Source organism: Nilaparvata lugens, chromosome X (assembly GCF_014356525.2).
Source record: "Nilaparvata lugens isolate BPH chromosome X, ASM1435652v1, whole genome shotgun sequence".
Classification (NCBI taxonomy): Eukaryota; Metazoa; Arthropoda; class Insecta; order Hemiptera; family Delphacidae; genus Nilaparvata; species Nilaparvata lugens.
In genome coordinates this window covers 67,895,157-67,918,832 of record NC_052518.1, presented here as the reverse complement: position 1 = coordinate 67,918,832, position 23,676 = coordinate 67,895,157, and the positions used below count along the sequence as shown (strand labels likewise).

Genomic DNA, 23,676 nt, shown 5'->3' with positions numbered 1-23,676 from the left:
TTTCTAAATAATTTTTAATATTATTACTTTCAGGAGAAACTTTAAGTATATATTTATTGAATAAATCATTCTTAGAATTTATATTTTTAATATCCACTATATAATTATTTGATGATTCATTTATATTTTTAGCTAATTCTTTTATTAAATATTTCTTTGATTTATTATTTGTTTTAATATTATTTTCTTCAGCTAATTTTTTAATATAATTTATATTTCTTAACCTTAAAATTTTTGGATTTTTTTTAATTTTTTCCAATCTATTAATTAGTTGTTCTCTACTTAAATTATTTAAATTATTAACATCATATTTCTTTCCAATATCTTTAAGTTTTTCAAAATTTAATATTTGATAATTATCTTCATTGATTTTAAAATCCTCTTTAATTTTTAATAATGCTTTTTCATTTAATCTATCATAATCATGAATATGATTCATTTCAGCCCATTTCTTTAATTCTAAGACTTTTTTATATTTTATAGATGAATTAACTTGATGCTTTTTAGATTTTAAATGTCTATTAAAATTAGAATTAATTATAAAATTAACATCACAAATTTTACAATAGATTTTATTTTGATCACTCATGATTTTCAGTTACTATTTATAAGAAAAAAATTTAAGGTATTTGAAAAAATTATTCTGTTATAATTTCTTGATAAATATTCTTTAAAAATGATAAATCTTAAGAATATTATTAGATTAATTGAGTTCATGAATTAGATCCTATTTTTAAGTTAAATAAATTAGATTTATTTAAATTAGATTTAATAAGATCAACCTTATTCATGAATCTTAATTAATTAATAATAATAATAATTTATTCATGAATCTTAATTAATGAAAGAATTATATTATTAAAATATTTTAATAATTCAATTTATTATTTAATAAAATAATAGATCAACCTTATTCATAAATCTTAATTAATTCATAATAAAGTAAGCTAAGATCAAGAATCAAATAGCATTGTTACTATGAGTCTCTGTGGTGTAGTGGATAGCATGTCTGCTTGTCATGCATAAGACTCTGGGTTCAAATCCTGGAATGGACCAAATTTTTTTGATCAATGAAAATTATTTGAAACTTAACATTAAGAATTAAATTCAAATTTATAAAATGATCAAGTGGTCTAGTGGTTAGAATGCTTGACTAATAATGATGTCTCCAGATGTCTCCCATTAATTATTGAGGACATAGTAAATGTCATGAAATTACTGAACTGTTATCCAATGGGCCCAACGGATATCTTAAGTAGGTATTTTCACTAAAAATCTATGAGACTACCTAGGAGTCGTTCCTCATGGGGGTTAAAAAAAAATAACCCCCAAAATTCCTTTCATCTCCTATATCCTTACTTCATGATCTGTATGCAAAAATTTCATCATTGATGAAATCGTCGTGTGATTATCATGGTGATCACGTAAAAGGCCATGCGTACAGATCATGAAGTAAGGATAGGAGATGAAAGGAAAATATGATCATATTTTGTTTTTTTTATTAAAAAAAACAAAATAATTCAATAAAATGGAGACTTTTGGTCTCCAAGTAAAATTCAATTTTCTTGATTTATTTAATAAATGAAATTGAATGATATTTTCCAATTTTTGTTGAAAAATAAGTCACTCCAAAAAAAATTTCTGATACTTAACAGTGATTTTTTTGACTTATTTTTGATTATGAAATTTTGAGTTATTTATGAATAATTCATTGAAAAATGATATTTTCTCTTAGAATGTAATGAATTTTATCGAAAATTAGTAAAAATGAGTTAATTTTAATGATTTGAAAAATAGCATATCAGCCACTCTGATATGCTATTTTATTAGAGCATATCAGAGCATTATTTTATTAGAGCATTATTAAAAAAAACAAAATAATTCAATAAAATGGAGACTTTTGGTCTCCAAGTAAAATTCAATTTTCTTGATTTATTTAATAAATTAAATTGAATGATATTTTCCAATTTTTGTTGAAAAATAAGTCACTCCAAAAAATTTTTCTGATACTTAACAGTGATTTTTTTGACTTATTTTTGATTATGAAATTTTGAGTTATTTATGAATAATTCATTGAAAAAATGATATTTTCTCTTAGAATGTAATGAATTTTATCGAAAATTAGTAAAAATGAGTTAATTTTAATGATTTGAAAAATAGCATATCAGCCACTCCAAAAGTGCTCTAGCTCTCTCATCATACTATCTACTGTTACATATTTGTTAGCAGTGGCCCATAGATTATAATAATTAAGTGTAGAGTTTATTGTGAGAGGAAAATCGGATCTATATTTTATTAAGTACTCAATTACAGTTTTTATGTATAATTGACGTATAGTCATGACCTCAAAATCACTAAAAACCATATCCGTTGGATAGAGCCTGGGTTTGCTTAATATAGTTTTGATTATCAGTTTTTGTGCTACAAATAATTCAGCAATATGACAGTTGAAACAACCTCCCCAAACAACTATGCCATACTGCAGAATTGACTTGACTAGAGCATCATACATCATTTTCAGGTGGTTCTTATCAAGAATTCTGTTCACTTGGTAAAATTTAAAAGATAAATATATAATTTTTCTACATATGTATTTAATATGAACATCCCATTTAAGGTTTTCATCAATTATGATTCCCAAGTACTTAGTATTATTGACTTTTTTAATGGTGGGACAATCACAATTACCCAAGTTTAAATTGCACTGAGAATGGAGTCTCAAATCTTGATTCTCGTTAGGCTGCCCTACTCTATTTGCAGAGAAAGTTATGTAATTAGTTTTTTCAATATTTAAACTTAAGGTATTCTTATCTAACCACTTCTTAATTGAAAGCATATTATTTTCAGCTATGGTATGAACTTCATTCCATGAATTAACGTGAAAAATAGCTGCAGTATCATCTGCAAAGGATATCACAGTTGAGTTTAGAAGTCTTAAATTTAAAACGTCATTTACATAGAGTATGAAAAGGATGGGAGAAAGTACAATACCTTGAGGAAGACCATAAGAAGTTAAGTTAGTTACACTAGATTGATCATTTATGGTTAGGGACTGGGTTCTATTACTCAGATAGCTTTTGAACAATTTGAGCGAGACTCCACTGAAACTATAGGACTCCAGTTTATTAAACAAAGTATTATGAGGTATTGTATCAAAAGCTTTGCGTAAATCCAGGAAGACCGCAATAGTTTTCTTATTGGAGTTTATTTTATCAGATAAATTATTGATGAATGTTATTAGAGCGTCAGATGTACTTTTACCATTTTGGAAACCTAATTGGTTCTTGTTGATTATTTTGTTAAGATTCAAGAAAGAAACATCTCTTGACTTTATTAGTTTCTCCATTAATTTAGCAAGGTTGCTGATAAGACTAATCAATACTAATCGATCTATAATTACAGGGATTAGTCGGGTCACCTTGTTTGAATAGAGGTTTTATTTTGGCTGATTTGAGGTGCTCGGGAAAATGAGGGATAAAATTGGCTATTTTCTTCAGCTTAATATTACCTAGACTATCAATACCAGGACTGCAGTTGTTCTTTAGATTTTTAATAGTTGCCTCAACTTCAACTGGGCACGTTGGTCTCAAAAAAACGTATTATTGATCTGTATTGCAGGAAATCGATCACCAGTATTATCAGGGATATTGATAATTTGAGCTTGTAATTTACCCACATTTGTGAAATAATTTTTGAGGGATTGAAGTTCAGTACTCTTGTCCTTTATACTGTCCTCACCTATAACTTCGTTTATGCACTTCCACAACTTCATGCTGTTGTTATTAAAATTTTCAATTTTCCCTTTATAGTAGACTTCCTTTGCATGATTTATGATCTTATTCAAACCATTACGATAAGCCTTATATTCATTCTTTAAGATATTGTTATTAGGATCTCTTCTGTGTGTAGAATGCATTTTGTCCCGCGTGATTATTGATCTTATGATGCCTTCAGATATCCAGGGCTTCAGGGGACGAAGTCTGTTAGGTATCTCTTTTTTTCCTTCTTGCATTGATTGATGAGACTGGTCAAGCGATCAACAAACTTATCCATAATAGTGTCAATACTTCCATTCACGGTATAGATTTCTTCTCAATCTTGATTCCTTATGCGTTCCAATAGTGCATGATAGTTGGTTCTAGTTAATGTGTTAATCAATACGTTTCTATTTTCCTTATTGATAGGATACGCGTAGTGGTCAGTTATAGTTGTCCTAAATATAGCTCCTTTCATGGACATATAGAATGGTTGCTTTAATTTTTATAAAAAATGTGGTCAATGCAAGAATTTGTTGTGGTAGTTACTCTGGTATCGCCAGTTATGTAAGAATTATAGCCATTACTATTGAAAATATGCAAATAATCTTGAACAGGAACACTAGTTGAATGTGTATTTATATTCATGTCTCCCGCCACACATACATTTATTCCATTAGGAATTTTACTGATTTCATTACTCAGACTATTAAGAAAATTATCAATATTTTGATTACTTTGTGATCTATAGACCCCAATCACCTTCACAATAAAATCATCAATTCTTAAGTCAACACTAACTATGTACAACTACACTATGTACTGATTATACAATCTTTCATGTACATGCATAATCCATCACATTTATTCTGTTTAGTGTACTTATTTATTGCCGTATATCCAGGAATGTTGAAAATGAACGGCATATCTGCAGTCAACCAGGTCTCCGTTAATATTATAATGTGAATATCAGTTTTCAATTCATTGAGGCAGCAAATAAACTGATCGAAATTAGCATTCAAACTACGTATATTCATAGACATAATATTGAAACACTCAGCATCTTTATTTCTGTCCTCGTGAAAGTGATAGTTCAAATAATCGTCGATTACAGCTGTTTCATTTTCTGTTTCTAAAATATTCAGAACTTCTTCAGTGTAACTCATAACTTATATCAGGTCCACTTCTCTTTTCCTTGTTCCATTTAACAAGCCCCTCATCTATATAATAAGAGAGAGTAGGGTTGTGTTTGTTCGTTTGTTCGTGTGTTCATTTGTTCGCATCAAAACTCAAAACCACTGAACTCTATACTAACTGGAATGGACTAGCAACACAAAGAAAGTGAGGCAGCTGGTAAAGATAGGCAACCCGCATTGCTGTGGGATTCGTCATTTTGTAACACATTGGCTTTTATGGAAAAATGCATTGCACAGTTTCAATTTCTATTCTATTTCTATATTGTATGTCTTATTCCATGGAAGCGTTATTTTTCCTTTATTAAGCAGTTCATTGTTAACTTTTTGAGAGCATAAATAATGAAATAGGTTGAATATGAATAAAGAAAAGATTTTTTTTCATTTGTGACTGCAGTAGTTTTAGTATTGTCAACTTTTCACAAGCAAGGGAATAACTTTGGGCCAGATTTCTGAGAAGCGTATCATTTATTAATTTTTATTTATTTAACAAGGACAAATATAAACTGTCATGAAATGATTGGGAATGAAAAAACAGGCTCATAGTCCTTATTATTCCAATCCCGAATTTTGTTCGTACAGTCCAAAGGAGGGCTGTGTTTAATTGAAACTATTAAACACAGTCTTATGTTTATTTTGATAGGATATACTATTGTTTTTTGGATTATACGATTTATTGTTATTGTTAAAAGAAAGATTTATGATTTATTGTTTAATGAAATATCTCAATTTAATAATATAGGCCTACTTACAGCAGGCTATGAATGTAGAATTATGTAGGTGTGCATTGGTGTAATTTCAAATCATGTAAGAGTGGGAGTTTCAGAAATGAAGCAAATAACGAAGAAACATTTTATTATATTATATGACTATGATAAGCAAACAGTAAAATATGCTACATAATTACCAGAGTAAAATGAACAATTTGAAATTGAAAGGTTTCAAAAATTAATTACAACTCAGCTGATAACAATCTCATATTTTTTACAATAAAAGTAGGTAAATAGAATGAATTATGTGGACTCATGATGATTCAATAACACAGGATAATTGAATATGTAATGATAGCAATATACCTACTAGGCATTCTGATTACATTTCAAATCATGTAAGTGTGGGAGTTTCAGAAATGATGCAAAGAAATCTATGAAGAAACATTTATATTAATTGTATTATAATTATGACCATATGATAAGCAAACAGTAAAATATGCTAAATAATTATTATAATATTGTAAATTGAATGATTACTTATTTGAAACGGAAAGGTTTCAAAAATTAATCACAATTCAGCTGATAGCAATATCATATTTTTCAAAATAAAAGTAGGTACCTAAAATAAATTATGTCATCTCATGATGATAACACAGAATTATTAATCATTTGTATTTATTCTTTTTTGAATAAGGATTAATTTGTTCTTCAACTATGTTTCTTCATTTTAGATGCTATAAAGTAGGCCTAAATTTTCAATTAGCATAGAAACTATCACCGTACCGTATAACCAAACGGATTCTTTGAAGGTAATAATAAACGTGAAGCATTCATAAACTCTATGATTGAATTACGGACCCTACTTCATAACACTGATAACGAAAATGCTAAAATATATAAAAATATTCTTCTTAGGATCACGCATAGAAACATATCAATATCAGGTGATGATCTAACAAGCGTCCTGAATAACAATATGAACATCTATGATAATAATTTGAAAAGATTCCTATTCAAAACAAACTCTAAATACCGAATGGGATATTGCTTGGAGCAGGGTGGAAGTTACGTAGAATTTCAAGAGGATACTTTAAAATTATCTACTAAAGAACGTTATGTTTTAGTCACACGTAATACTACACTTATGCTGAATAGCTAATTAATAAAAACTATAAATAGAATAACTCTTCATGAGTGTAAACTTCCTAAAATAAAATGGTATGACGGTGTTCCCGGCTTAAGTAAAATCTTACTTGATAGTGTGGCATCATGAGCCTGGCAAGGATCTAGTACTCACTCAAACACGGGCAGGTATTAAAGCAATCCGTCAAACTGTCATTGAAAGGTCGAAAACATTGTAATCGTCTTCAGCTTGATTACAGGACAGTTGGCTCGTATATAATAAATCATAATCAGAATAAAATATACGATAGAGTTTCTATTGATGAAGGTCTACTTATGCATGCGGGTTACATCGGTTTTATTGCTAGCTTGAGTAAGGCCTCAGAAATAATTGTAGTTGGTGACGCAAACCAAATACCCTATATTGAGAGAAGTAATTATGCCACAAGATGGCATAAGATTTCAGAATTCTGCGAACCTTTTACAAAACAATGGTAACTCGTAATTTGTCCTATCGATGTTTGTTTTGTCCTTTCCACTGTCTATGAAAATATTAAGATGCTTAATGAAAAAGCTATCTCAATTCTGCCTACTTACAGAAATGGGGAATACCATCTGATACAACCCGACATTTTGATATTAACATTCACCCAAGAGGAAAAACTTATGGTGGGTTATACTATAAAGTGGAGAGATGATGTTGCACTTCACACAATCCATGAAGCACAAGGGCTAACTCATAAAAATGTTATTAAGTACAAGGAGAATGAAATCTATAACAGCATGCCCCATGCGATCGTTGCTTTGTCTAGACACACTGAAACTTCCAGGTATTTAACAACCAGTCTAGTAGATGATGCTGTGGACAAACTAATTGAAAAACTTAAATTCATAGATAGTGAGGGGCTTGTTAAATGGAACAAGGAAAAGAGAAGTGGACCTGATGATATAAGTTATGAGTTACACTGAAGAAGTTCTGAATATTTTAGAAACAGAAAATGAAACAGCTGTAATCGACGATTATTTGAACTATCACTTTCACGAGGACAGAAATAAAGATGCTGAGTGTTTCAATATTATGTCTATGAATATACGTAGTTTGAATGCTAATTTCGATCAGTTTATTTGCTGCCTCAATGAATTGAAAACTGATATTCACATTATAATATTAACGGAGACCTGGTTGACTGCAGATATGCCGTTCATTTTCAACATTCCTGGATATACGGCAATAAATAAGTACACTAAACAGAATAAATGTGATGGATTATGCATGTACATGAAAGATTGTATAATCAGTACATAGTGTAGTTGTACATAGTTAGTGTTGACTTAAGAATTGATGATTTTATTGTGAAGGTGATTGGGGTCTATAGATCACAAAGTAATCAAAATATTGATAATTTTCTTAATAGTCTGAGTAATGAAATCAGTAAAATTCCTAATGGAATAAATGTATGTGTGGCGGGAGACATGAATATAAATACACATTCAACTAGTGTTCCTGTTCAAGATTATTTGCATATTTTCAATAGTAATGGCTATAATTCTTACATAACTGGCGATACCAGAGTAACTACCACAAAAAATTCTTGCATTGACCACATTTTTTATAAAAATTAAAGCAACCATTCTATATGTCCATGAAAGGAGCTATATTTAGGACAACTATAACTGACCACTACGCGTATCCTATCAATAAGGAAAATAGAAACGTATTGATTAACACATTAACTAGAACCAACTATCATGCACTATTGGAACGCATAAGGAATCAAGATTGAGAAGAAATCTATACCGTGAATGGAAGCATTGACACTATTATGGATAAGTTTGTCGATCGCTTGACCAGTCTCATCAATCAATGCAAGAAGGAAAAAAAGGAAAAATGGGAAAGGGAAAATTTAAAATTTTAATAACAACAGCATGAAGTTGTGGAAGTGCATAAACGAAGTTATAGGTGAGGACAGTATAAAGGACAAGAGTACTGAACTTCAATCCCTCAACAATTATTTCACAAATGTGGGTAAATTACAAGCTCAAATTATCAATATCCCTGATAATACTGGTGATCGATTTCCTGCAATACAGATCAATAATACGTTTTTTTGAGACCAACGTGCCCAGTTGAAGTTGAGGCAAGTATTAAAAATCTAAAGAACAACTGCAGTCCTGGTATTGATGGTCAAGGTAATATTGCGCTGGATAAAATAGCCAATTTTATATCGCAACCTCTCGCTTTCATTTTTAATAGATGCTCTGAGGAGGGATATTTTCCCGAGCACCTCAAATCAGCCAAAATAAAACCTCTATTCAAACAAGGTGACCCAACTAATCCCTGTAATTATAGACCAATTAGTCTTATCAGCAACCTTGCTAAAATAATGGAGAAACTAATAAAGTCAAGAGTTGTTTCCTTCTTAAATCTTAACAAAATAATCAACAAGAACCAATTCGGTTTCCAAAATGGTAAAAGTACATCTGACGCTCTAATAAAATTAATCAATACTTTATCTGATAAAATAAACTCCAATAAGAAAACTATTGCGGTAATAGAAAACTATACGCAAAGCTTTTGATACAATACCTCATAATACTTTGTTTAATAAACTGGAGTCCTATGGTTTCAGAGAAATTGTTCAAAAGCTATCTGAGTAATAGAACCCAGTCCCTAACCATAAATGATCAATCTAGTGTAACTAACTTAACTTCTTATGGTCTTCCTCAAGGTATTATACTTTCTCCCATCCTTTTCATACTCTATATAAATGACTTTTTAAATTTAAGACTTCTAAACTCAACTGTGATATCCTTTGCAGATGATACTGCAGCTATTTTTCACGGTAATTCATGGAATGAAGTTCATACCATAGCTGAAAATAATATGCTTTCAATTAAGAAGTGGTTAGATAAGAATACCTTAAGTTTAAATATTGAAAAAACTGATTACATAACTTTCTCTACAAATAGAGTAGGGCAGCCTAACGAGAATCAAGATTTGAGACTCCATTCTCAGTGCAATTTAAACTTGGGTAATTGTGATTGTCCCACCATTAAAAAAGTCAATAATACTAAGTACTTGGGAATCATAAATTATATATTTATCTTTTAAAATTCACCAAGTTGACAGAATTCTTAATAAAAACCACCTGAAAATGATGTATGATGCTCTAGTCAAGTCAATTCTGCAGTATGGCATAGTTGTTTGGGGAGGCTGTTTCAACTGTCATATTGCTGAATTATTTGTACCACAAAGACTTATAATTAAAACTATATTAAGCAAACCCAGGTTCTATCCAACGGATATGTTTTTGGTGATTTTGAGGTCATGACTATACTTCAATTATACATAAAAACCGTAGTTGAGTACTTAATAAAATATAGATCCGATTTTCCTCTCACATTAAACTCTACACTTAATTATTATAATCTAAGGGCCACTCCTAACAAATATAAATAAAATAAATAAATGTTTATTTCCTAAAAAAACTAAAACTACAACATCAATTACACAAAATATTAGATAAATTACAATATTACATACAATATTTAGTTACAAAGAATTCTTATAATGTGTCCTCTACTTGTTTAGTTTTTTCTGTGTGGAAATTGACCTACTCCACTATGGCGTACCATGTTCTAGAGTAGGTTTTGTTAGTTTTTTTTTGTGCGTATTATTAATTAGTAACCTATAACACTAATATTGAATGTATAAGGAGGCAGTTAATTTACATAGGTACTAAAATAATAAACCTCATTCCAAATCGCTTTCTCATGGACAATAAGATCAGCGGAAAAATTAAATTGGATATAAAAACTGAACATACAGTAATTTCTTCTTCCATTTAGATGTATGACTCGAGATTTCTGCTCCAGCATTGTTTTTTCATTAGTTTTTTCATTTTTCAGTGGACTCGCTTACCTTTATTTTACGTACCTATTCCTCTGTTTTCTTCCTTCCCCCATTCCTCCCTTCCCTTTTTTCCTCATCACTTCTCTCTTCTCTTCTTTGCCTGCCTATTACATGGGAAACCATAGTTGGCTAGGTATCTTCCTCTCTTTTATTTTCTCTTCTCCAACACACCCAACCACAAAGCCCATGGTTTTTTATATTTGTAACATTTTATTGTATTTTATTTGTTTTGTAATTCTTGTTATTTTTTTGTCTTGTTTTGTGTGCTTTTAATAAATTAAATTAAAATTTCATGTAAGGTAATGTCTGAACCTTATTGAGATAAGCATATGTGCCGATTCAGCGATTAAAAGTTTGTACCTTATAACTAGAATGAATATAACTCTTATAAAGTTTCTCTAAATTAGCTAACAGAAGATGACATCGAATCTTGGCAGTGACTGCCAACTGCAAAAAATCATCTGATTTAGGACGTTTCCGAAAGATGCAATTCGCTTTAACAGATGTGACTAGTTTTAACAGCGTGTGTTGATGTAGAGCTGAATGCGTAGGAACAGTTCCATTAATACATGCGATTTTACCCTGGTCTGCAGTCACTGCCAAAATCAGAACACCACTAAACAGACAAAAATCAAAGCTGACACAAAGCTCCACAGACGGTATATGTAATGACTTGTCTATACGTTTAGACCGAACAATATACTTACATTTTAAAATGAAGATTATTTAATACTTCAAACTGACAAAACCATCAACTACCTCCAGTAATCTTATATAACGAATTGAGCTAATATAATAAACAAACTACCTGTATTAAAAAACAATAACTTACTTCTTCGATCAGTTCCAATTCTTCCATACAAGTTTTCTTTCTCTGAAATGAATTCAAACAGAGACATTATTGGATGCATAAATTGTTAGTTGAAAAATAGGATTAATTTCAGTCAACGCTTTACGAGATTGAGATCAAATTAGATTCAGCTGTAGCTCCTAGAGTGTACAATAAGCTGCTTATTTACTTATTTTAACGGTCAAATTATAATGAAAAGTAATATTTCTAGTAGACTGGTTTCGTGCCAATTCATTTTTTTAATCTAGTAAGAGATTCATCCACTCTCATTGATTAACTTTTTTTCTCATAGTTTCAAATTATTGCATTATTTTTAGAGACTGGAGATCTTGTCAAACATATGAAGTGGGTTTGATTTAGTAATTTATTTTGAAAAAAACAAGTTCTTTCAAATATATAGACGTATAATGTGAGAAATACATTATGAATACAAGCTAATAGAAATAAATAATGCACTTTCATGGATAAAATAAATGGAGTGGACAGCATGGAGGTGTTGTTTAGCGCATTTTGTTGCAAGTAGAAGAGAAAAATTACTCCAATGTAGGTACCAACCAATGAAAACATATCTACAAAAAATATCCAAAAATTTGACAACCTGCAATCTTATTCTAGTTTTCAGCCCAGAAACAAAGAGTCCGGGATGAGTTTGGTGGAATATGCTGCTAAATTTAATGGGAAAGTTGAGAATTGTATAGATTCCAATGTATGAAATTTTTAACAGATGTTATATAAAGAAAAAAGAATCACCTTTTGTACAGTAAATGGCAACCTTTTTACTTCATATTTACGAAAATGTTTATTACTTCATATTTTCTCCAATTCCCGTTTCACTGAAAGACCCTATTATGTGAAAAAAATTAATCTATTGAAATTCATATTTATAGTCACAGAATAACTCATGACTATAATAGTAGATCAATCGTGATTTTCTCAAGCATATGTGACATATGTGACAGTCGAGTATGAAGTAGAGTTTGCAAAGTTTCAAAATACTGGAAGATTATATTCATTTTGTCGTTCTAATAGTGTAAGTTGAAACTTGTGAACTAGCTGTGATTTCCTTTGATTATTTATATGAATGTATTACGAAAATAATTGGCAAGATTTTGAAATAAACCTGATTTTGGTTTTGAGATATTCATAATATTTCATCATGTATTCTGGAAATAAATTTGAATTGAATTGTACTACTAGAAGGTTTAAATGAACGTAATCCAGTACAGTTATGTAAAGGTAGTTATTTGTTTCAGTCTTGAAAAATTAGTTATTTCAGTCAGTTGATTATTTACTATTTATTCTAGGGTTGAAACCTGTTCTGATCTTTCAATTCATCTGATTTGTATTTCATCTTATCTATAACTAAGTTTGACTCTGCATCTTATGACTGCCAATTTTGTATAGATGTCTGTTTCGCACAAAATGGCTGCACTATTGATAGTTGTTAAATCAAAGTGCTATGAACTTTCCAAAATATGAATTGAATAATTTGTTGTTGTTAAGTTATATCAAGTCTAATATTACAAAAAGTTATTAATCTCAAATTGGATTAATTCAGGCGCTTTTAATAATTTCTCACCACATATTACTTCTCAGTAGCAAGTTTCTCATAATTAATAATTCATTTTGAAGCTATATCTTCAAAAATATATTTTTCGGCTTCCGTAAAAGTTAATACGATGGTAATAACTGTGAATATTTGTTCAGTTTCAAAATAGATGCTATGAGAATGGATTCAAGCCCAAAAAGCTCAGCCAAGTTCTATTTCTTGATCACTTGAAACACACGTCTGGCCTGAATTCTTGTGTAACATAAATGCCAAATTCAAAGAATTGTAATACAGTACAAACTCAATAAGACGAATAAGAATAGCAAGCAATACGAATTTCATTTACTATTTTGCAGTTATAATATTGCAATAGGCATCTTTATAAGTTTTTTTACATAATATTTGTAGCTTGAACAGAGAGCATTTGTCATTTTATCTTATAAGTTAGAACTACTAAATTATTATTTTTGCTACAATAAAATTTCTAAATCCATTACAAAACTGAAATAACCAGCACAAAAACTGTTGAAAGAGTGTTTTTCTAACACTGTTTTTGTAATTCTAGTATTCTAATTGAGGCTGTTGTTATTCTGGACAAGACTGTTGAAATTATTTTTCACTTGATTATAACTTGCAGTATCCAGGGCTAATTTTTAGTGATAAAATAAAATATAGTACCCTTTTTATGTGAAAAAGCAGCATACTTCATTTGTTGAATAAGGTTATTAGCCATTGCGAATTACAAATATCCAGGACTAAAGTATGATGTTTTATGATATAAAAAGGGTACTATATATTTATTTTTTACTTGTATTGAATTATAAATTCACAATATAAACACTTTTATAATCTGAGTCTGACGATACTTCCGTTGCATGTATCTCTATGCTGTAGGTTTGCTATTATTCGAATGACATTTTCCTGTAAGAGAAATATTTTTTCATGATTCCTATTTCCCCACAACATTACTCCATATTTCACAAGGTAGATTTATGAAATGCAACTGAGCTGTCCAGCCAATGAAAATTTTAATGCATTGGTCAGTCGACTAACATTGAGCAGCGCAAAGCACCGCTTGATTTATTTCAATTTTTTGTTACTAGAATTTAATAACTGTACTGGGACCTGAATAAATCAATGAACAATGAATCAATAAACTTCCACTATACCCAAGGTCTTCCCTAACAAAAGGATTTGCCAAGTGATTATTTTCTTGTTTCTTAGTAATCTTTCAACTAATGTTCTTATATCCTGTACAATCTGTCAAGAAATTTTAGACCATGAACGTGTAAAGGCTAAATTTAATGTATATTTAATTTGTATTTCATCAATAAAACAGTAAAGACTAAATCAATCATTTTTTACTGTGATTATAAACATGTATTAAATTGTTTTTGTGTTAGTGATTTATTGGCTTTTTATTAAACTTTCACCACAAACTGGAATTTGTGTCCGTGCAAATCGATAATGTATTTTGTAAGTTATATTTTTTTGGGCCGTCGATTGGTGGCTGTGTCGTGGTTGTTTGTTATTAAATAATATACAGTATAGTGGGCATGTTTGCGATGTAGTCGTCGACCGATGGCTCGCAATTTTGAATAACAGAATTGCAAGTTTTGCAAATTTTTGCAAAACTTGCAAACTTTGTAGGGCTTGGCAATAATATTCTAGGTCGATAATGCAATGCATTTTTGTAAATTGATATTTATTCGTATAGCCTAAAAGCATCTATGTATATATATTCTTCTGCACTGTATATGACAATAAAGAATTATTGAATTGAATTGTTGTACTGGAAAGATATTGGAAAATACAGTATACTTGTGTGTACACCCACCGGGCTGAAGAGCCGAGGAGTCCAGCAAGTAACCAGGTTATGCGGGAACCTTCTACTATTCTTACTGCCTACTGAACTCAAATCCATGACAGACCAAAAGGTACTCAAAACAAGGCAGACAATGGCTCGCATGAATAGAAACTGAGCATATGCTCATGAGCATGAGCATGGAGCATAAGGTTTTGCTCATGAGTATTTGGTAGAAGCATAAGCATTTGCTCATTTTTATATGAATAAGCTTCAACTTATACTGTTACCTTATACTTCTGAACTCTGGAGCGAATGCTCACGTATTTTAAAGATTTTTCATCAGCTGTTTGGTCGTCTGCTCTGTTCTCTATCTATGAATTGAGTTTTAGGTTAGTTGAGTTTTGAATGTTGAAATAATAGCGTTAGAAAATGTCATCTCTATAGTAATCCCCAGCATAATCTTATAATCTTCTACACTCTCATCTCCTTAAATGCCTATTTCCTATTCTCTGATAGCAGGAAAAATACAAGTAACAAGACAACTAGGGCTCTGCCCCATTGGAACTCCATCTATAGGTATCATTTTATTTATTCTTTTGTAGGAATAATGATGATATATTACTTTTGATAACAAATTCAATTAACATTTCACTTATTTGAATGATATTAAATCTATTGAAAAAGCAGTCAATCTTGCTTTAATAATTATTTAAACTAGTCTCAAAAATATCTGCAACTTTTGTGTAGATTGCATAGTTTCTTCTTCCTCACACGAATTAGTTGAGCGATTTTACTATGAGCAAAAGGTGAAAAGCTGCTCTAGACTAGACTCACCTTTTTTAAAGCTTCAAAAGTTGAGCAAATGTTCTAGTTTATTCATACAATTTTGAATCAAATCAAAATTGTTTATTGTCATTACAAAACAAATTGTATAACAAGGTCAGGTACATTTACAATTTATAACATTCTTCATTCATCAATACATGAATAAGTATGGTAACGTTTTGTAACACTAACAATAATAATAGTAATAACAAATCAACAATATAAAAACAGGACAACAACAATAATATTCTATATGTCTATAGATGTGTTATCAAGTGTCAAACATTCTACAAACTCATTAACACTATAGACACAAAGCTCACACAACATATCTTTCACGCATTTTTTAAAACTGCTCATATTTAATTCTCTGACTTCCGTTGGCAACAAGTTATAAATTTTCTTTCCAAATTCATGAAAACTGTTCAGAGTTAGTTGTAAGTTACATTGACTTCTATGCAACAATGTCTTCTGGCGTGTTCCATAATTGTGAATGTAATTATTTGTCTGCATTTCATGCATGTAACTTTTTACATACAACAGACACTCAAGAATAAAAAGAGATGGAACCGTTAGTATTCTTAGCTCTCTGATCAAAGGTTTACAATGAGTTCTACAGTGGACATTAAAAATAGCTCTCACAGCTCTTTTTTTGTAAAATCATGAGCTTTTTCATTTCAGACGAGTGTCCCCAAACCACTATGCCATATGACAAATGACTTTGAATGTGTGCATAGTAAATTGACAGCAATACATCAACATTGACAAAAGGTCTAAATTTCCTGATGAGAAATACACCCCTAGCAACTTTTTTACTTATATTTTCAATGTGTATGCCCCATTTCATGTTTGACTCCAACGTCACACCCAAAAACTTCACCTCCCCATTTTTGAATAATTAGCCAAGTAAAAATTCATCGTTTGGGTTTTGTTGCTGTTCAGACTAAGTGAGTTGGCTGCTGTCCAGTCTTTTATAACAGTATTTGCATCATTTATAAAACGTTCAACTGAATTTAAACATTTATTATTTACCTGAATTGCCAAGTCATCAGCATACATGTATGTATTCACTCTATCGTCTCCTATCGCTAATGGTAAGTCATTAACATATATTATAAACAATGTGGGTCCTAATATGGATCCCTGAGGTACCCCTGATTTGAGAGGCAGATATGCTGAAAAGGACCCATTAAAATAAACCGATTGGTACCTCCCTGACAAATATTCTTTAAAAAGTTGTAAAGCAAACCGATCAAAGCCATAGTATTTCAACTTATATAACAATATATCATGGGATATTGTGTCGAATGCTCTACTCATATCATACCAGCTCCCCATGACCTTTTCTCTACTATCTAAAGCATCCACACAAGCTTTCACAAAATTACGAATTGCAGTATTGGTTCCTCTTTTGGATCTGAAACCATATTGTTTATCTGAAAAAAGCTGTTCACCCTCAAAATATTTAACTAATCGAGTATTCAGCAATATTTCAAAAACCTTAGCAATAATTGGTATGATTGACACTGGTCGATAGTTACTACAATCAGATTTAGTACCTCTCTTATACAGTGGAATAACTTTTGACAATTTCAATCACAATGGAATTACACCCTCTTTAACACATTGATTGAATAAATATGACAATACCTCCACTATATAAGGTGCAGCAAGTTTTAAAAGAGCAGAATTCAAACAATACACATCCAAACTCATACTATTACTGAGAGAAAAAATGGCGTTATAGACCTCTTCAACACTGAAATGGCCAACTGAGAAAACAGAGTTGATATTATTCTGTCTAGCATGAACAAATTTATTCAAATAATATGGCATATCATGTTTTGATTGTTGGATATTTTGTTTTGTTGACTCTACATTATCAAGGAAGCATTTATTAAATTTATCACTTGTGAGATCAGTTACCTGTGGTACCGATGTTCTATCGTTAACATTCAAATTCTCTTTTATAACTGACCAAATAGCATGTGATTTATTTTTAGTCTGCAATACTTTATTACAATAATACTCACGCTTAGCATGAAATACCATGTATTTATACCTGGATCTCAATATCTTATACAATTCACAATGGTAAGCCAGACCCGTGTACTTGTAAAGACTATACATATTCAAACATTCCTCTTTGAGAGCTGATAAATTATCAGTGTACCATCTAGACTTTGGGGTTTTCTTCAATTTGGAGGACTTGACCGTTTTTAGAGGAAAAACTGTATCAACTATACTTAGAAATTTGTTCAAAAAGTACTCAAATTTCTCACTAATATTGCCTGTTGCATATACATCCAACCAATTAACTTTGCTCAGTAGAAGAGTGAAATACTTTTTATTACAACTATTATTAATCGGACGAATGATTCGAGAAACATTATCACTCTGCTTCAAGTCATTTCCACCAGACAACGTGAATAAGCCAAGCAATGAGTGATGATCTGATACTAAGGTCGGTATAACAGACACAGACTTAATTCTATCTTTATGTATGGAAGTAGCCATATTGTCTATACATGTTCCTCTGTCAATACATATCCTGCTTGGTCTTGTCACATCAAACACAGTTAAATTAAGATTGAAGCTATTTAATAAGTTGACAAAAATAGATCTATGTACATCATTCACCAGTAAATCAACATTAAAATCTCCATTGAGAATAATGGATGCATTTGACTTATTTTTCTGTGATACTACACTCAAAACAACGTGAAGCGTCTCAATGAAATAATCAAAATTACACCTATCTGGTACTCTATACACCTCAAGACAAATCACATTCCATTTCGAAACAAGAACCCCAGAAACTTCACATATATTGGATATTGACATTTCCTTCAAGTAAGTAAGCTCACAGTATTCTAGATCATCTCTTACATAAATAGCCGTACCACCCCTCCGTTCTATAGGTCTACTGTATGCACTAGCCAATCTATAGCCAGTCAAACCAACCTCAATTATCTCACAAGCTTTCAACCAGTGTTCACAAATACCCAAAATGCTGACATTATGCTCTCTAATCAAATCACCCAACTCATCAGTTTTGTTCATGACACCCTGCACATTCCAATGAAACATTGCAAAATCAGACTGCAAAACCTGTGATTCCGGGTCTGCCTGTTCTGCATCACCAACAATGTTTTGGGATTCAGAGCACGACAATCCTACAGAACTCGATCCACTCCTAAAAAAGAGTTAGTGTAATAGTTGAGGGGGATTGAGTCAGATGTTTTTTCTTGTTGAGCTAGCTCACACACCACGTCCATGATCCTGTCACTCACGTATCTTTTCCCCAAAGAATTCAAATGGAAGCCCTGCGATGTGTGGAATCTCCTACCCAAGTTGCTGATATCCACGAAAGTGACATTTCTAAAATGTTTACACAAGTTCGAGTTCTCCTTGTTTGCCCTCCGAATTTCCTTGTTGACTACAGACCATCGTGGAAGATCATGCCTGTGAGGCACAGAAAACACAATCACTTTGCCAGCCCTCCGGTTTTGCAGATCACGCAGTTTATTTCTCAGAGCAGAATGCAGCTCTTCTCTCTCATTGCAGGCTATGTCATTTGAGCCAGCCAAGTAGACATTGACATCATTGTCGTTCAGTTGACCAGACTCCTCCACAGCATCCCTGAAGCAAGCTCCTGGTTTGATCATGGCCGTGAAGTTATTATTGTCACCCTTGTAGCTCCTGTGAACATCCCTGCCTTGGCTGTCAGCATATAAACGAACATTACACGACATCTTTCTTCGTGATTGCTTTACAACAGAAGGTGTTGAATTTTCTTTGAGCAAATGCTCAAACTATTTTCTTGATGAGCATGAGCAAAAGGTTTTGCTCACGTTTATTCTTAGAAAATGAAGCATATGCTCAATATTTTATAAGTAGGCTTATGAGCAAATGCTCAACTTTATTCATATGGCCCAGTATTTTATTGGAAGGCCTTACTACATGACGGCAAATTATGTGCAGGAGCAGACTTTTCAACACAGGAACTGAGTTCCAAAACAGTACCCCTGTTATAAGAAAATAAATGTGGACATCCCAATTGTTGGGAGGACCAAGCAAGTAAAACGTAAGTGATAATACGATAGTAAATTATCCAGATTTTGAATTATGGGTATACTAGTTTGGTTACGGTTAGGGTGTACCGAATAAACTCGTTCGATTTACGAGGAAGGCTATCGACGAAGTAGTTGAGATGTTTTAAAAAACAGAGTTGGATTATGTAAGGTTTGATATGACAAATGATAATATTCACCATATCAAAGCATCATAGCTGTTTTTGTCCTTTTGTGTAAATAGGTAGAACATTTTTTCAACTTGACTTCAATAGGTTTCTATTGAATTTTGAGGACATTTAAAGGACATTAGACGTTTTGAGAGATTGAAAATTCATATTCATACTAAAATTCTTCTGCAATTTCTATAGGCCTAAAAAAGATATCAGTTGATGGGTTAAAAATCTAATTAGATTGATACCCTTACTTCATATGTTATACACCCAATCTACAGGTTGATACCATGTAAATTTACTTTCTTCAATATTATTCTGGTGAACATGTAAGTAATTGGCTCTATGGCTCTATGCATTCAAGATTCGTGTCTTGGCAACGCAGCATGTATTTTCAAAATAAAATAAAATTGTGTCACTTAGACACCATTTGTATCGTAGAATCTGGAACTGAGTTGCTCGGCGACTCGACATGCTGATCGCCAAACAACTATAGTCACTTTTTAGTTCTTACTCACTTCAATAAAGTGAGGTTAGGAAATGAAGTGGATTAGCGTGAACATGAACGAGTACACGTTCAATTATCAAGTTTGTTAGAAAATATGTGGAATTATTCATATTATATCATACAATTACATTGACATATATGCTTCATACAAGAACATAATATATTCTTGTTTTCAATGAATAAATAAACATCACAAGAGATATTGTGATAAAATAAAAATATATAAATCTTGATGAAAGTAATTCGATAATTACAATTTCGAATAAGATGTAGTGAGCAAGACATGCGAGTATGCGACACAAGTCGTATGGTCCGAGAGACTGAAATATCCGCAACTGGAGTCGTACGATTTGATTTGCGCTAGTGTGAATACAGTCTTTGGCTATAAAGTAGAGGTGGGCGGTTTTGTTGTTATAGAAAAACGTAAACGAACTGTTCTTTGTTGGATAACAACTGTTCTAAAAAACAAGTTAGCATTTTCAACAGTTTTAATTCCACACACCTACAGTTATTCCCAAATGCTATGTTAGATACAACGAACAAACGTTGAGAAAACAGTTTGCAAAGCGAATTGAGGTAAACTAGAAATTGATACTGTTATTTCCAACGGCTATGTTCGATACAAGGAACCAAACTGAGAATCCAGAAATAGTGGGAATTTTAGCGAAATGTGTGGTGGGGTAGAAGAAAGATTTCTTCGGTAGACCAGAACTGTTCGTTCGTTTTTCTCATCCAAACTGTTCTTTCAAACAGTTGGTCGTTTTTGTACTCACCTCTACTATAAAGTGACTGCGATCCTTCGTCAGCATGAATGTTAAATACATTTTGTGAAATATTTCACTTATGATAATTATTCAAATTGATGACTTCTAACGAAACATATTTCATTGGATACGCGTGCCCCTGATGGTTGCGTTCAGTGTAAGCAGCTAGTCACAACGTGTTTCAATGGCGCGTTTTAGATTTTGTATTAGTTAGGCCTACTCAGCTTATACATGACCTGACATACACATGCTCATTCATACACGCATCCAATGAAACCATACCCTTGGAGCTACCAAAAAATATTAGTCAAATTGCCAACGATCCTTCGCCTACTTTTTCTGCAGTTTTTTTAAAATCGACAACCTGACGATGTCAGGTATACTCGAAATAATCCTGTTCTCTATTATCAATAATACAGAAGTCATTGAGATTTTTCAAATCACTTAAGTAAGTTATAGCCCCCAAAATAATTTGAAATTCATTCGAGTTCCAAGGCGAACAAACTTTTCAACCACATATTAAATCACACCAACGAATTATCTTAACCAGCCATACATTTTGTAACATCCTACCAAGCAATCTAATTCTCTGTTGAAATGAGTGCAATAGAACATTATGTCTATTCACACCTTGAGGTTTAATCATTGAATCTAATGAATTTATAAGTTATGTGCTTAGTGCTTCAAGGGTCTTTTCATACTTAGCGTAGCGAAGCTAGGAATACGTCATCGGAGGACGTAGCTGTCCTATCTCCCAATATTAAATCCACGCTATGCTCGTGTGAAATGGGCAGATTGATTAACATTAGGAGATACGTCGGCTACGTCTGCCGAAGACGTATTCCTATAGCCTATAGCTAAGCTACGCTATAGTGAGGTCCATGTTAGGCTATAATGGCAGTGGATAAAGATAGAAGAATAGCGATGCCGATTCTCTGCATTAATTAATTATATTTCTACACTGTAAAAAACATTATTGGCATCGTTGCGGACCTAGAAAAGGATAGTACCACCGGATTTGTCGAATAATAGACAAGGATAGCAAAACCAAAGTTGATCAAATACTGTCATTATAACGTGGACCTCACTATAGATGTGAAGAGACCCTTAAAGCACTGTGTGATATTCATTTATCTAATGAATCATTGGGTCTAATGAATCATTGTATCTAATGAATTTATAGGTTATGTGCTCTAGCCGCGTGTCTAGAGCCGTCGCTAAGGATTTGCACATTTGCAGCAAAGCAAGTGCATGTTAGTGAAAAATCACAACTGAAAATCATGGCATATTGGCAGACCAATTTCAAGGAAATTTTCCAACAGCACAATGTTTAAATTATTACGACATTAATATCGTGACAATTACAATGTAGCCTAATAATCTCAATTGAAAATAGAGGCAAACATATCCACCAATATAATTATTTCCAATATAGGTTAGCTTAGGTAGGCTACAGAGCGATGAAATCATAATATAGAAATCGTATAAAATTAAAAAATGACAGTTATAGCATAAGCTTATTCTATCAACTACGCACATTTCTAAGAGCTGAATTAATTTAGTGACTTACCCGAAATCTTGAAATTATCAACCCCATTGTGAAACAAAGGTTAACCGGAATCCAAATACCTATTCTTGGCAAGTATCGATGATTAATAACATTCACCGGTAGCCATCATAATAACGGTTCACAGATTGTGCACGATTAATAACAAGTGCTCAATACGATACTCATAATATCATTCTTTCTCCTAAGAATAAATCGAAGTCTTGATTGGCATTTAAAGTCAAAAAGTCAAAATTAACGAAAAGTCGAAAACTTATCTTTGACAAAAACGAGAATCAGCCGCACAGCTGAATGATGTGGAGACTGGAGAGACAATAGATAGTAAAGAATAGAGTAGTCAAAAATGTAGAATGGGACTTTATAAAAATGTATTATAAATATAACTCATTCCATCAAAATTCAAAATCAGTCATTGAATACCAAATACAATTGAACTTTAAATTATATTGAATGATGAACTGTTAAGATTACTTTTGAGCACAAGCTAGAAGAAATAGACATATATTTTTAGAAGCTTTAAATTGCTGGAACTGAGAGTAGACAGAAATTATTTGTTCGGAAATATACTTACAGAGTGAATTATTATCAATATCTTTGTTGAATTGCTTGTTGAATAAGGTAAAATTAAATTTGAATCGTAATAACTTTATTAAGTGAAAATGAGACAGTGCTCAGTGATAATGATAGAACTTCAGAAATGTCAATTCTCACATTTTAACCACCTTCTATGGTGGATACCTACTTGTTACTTTTACTTTGTGGATGTTGTGGATACTGGATAGCATCATTCAAATCAGACAGACATCTCGATAATCCAATATCCAATAATAATATTATAATAATGCTGGCATAGTGCACCAGGAA

At 31.7% G+C, this 23,676-nt stretch overlaps 1 protein-coding gene and 1 long non-coding RNA gene across 4 annotated transcripts in view; one reads left to right on the top strand and one right to left on the bottom strand.

Moving 5' to 3' along the window:
- The window catches only part of LOC111050926 (endoplasmic reticulum junction formation protein lunapark), a 76,869-nt gene extending 53,741 nt beyond the window's left edge, over positions 1-23,128 (bottom strand). For all 3 annotated transcript variants that reach the window (XR_005572991.1, XM_022337310.2, XM_039441509.1), the window contains exons 1-2: positions 22,816-23,128; positions 11,529-11,570 (exon numbers count right to left, since the gene is read on the bottom strand). Coding sequence is in view for 2 of the 3 variants with exons in the window: in XM_022337310.2 (XP_022193002.1) it covers positions 11,529-11,570; positions 22,816-22,842 (69 nt within the window). In the remaining variant the exon portion in view is untranslated. The remainder of the gene's footprint in view (positions 1-11,528; positions 11,571-22,815) is intronic.
- On the top strand, positions 2,057-10,514 carry LOC120354404. Its single transcript, XR_005572992.1, has 3 exons — positions 2,057-2,210; positions 4,196-4,197; positions 10,469-10,514. It is a non-coding gene; the product is annotated as an uncharacterized LOC120354404 (long non-coding RNA).
- Positions 23,129-23,676: the final 548 nt, after the last annotated feature.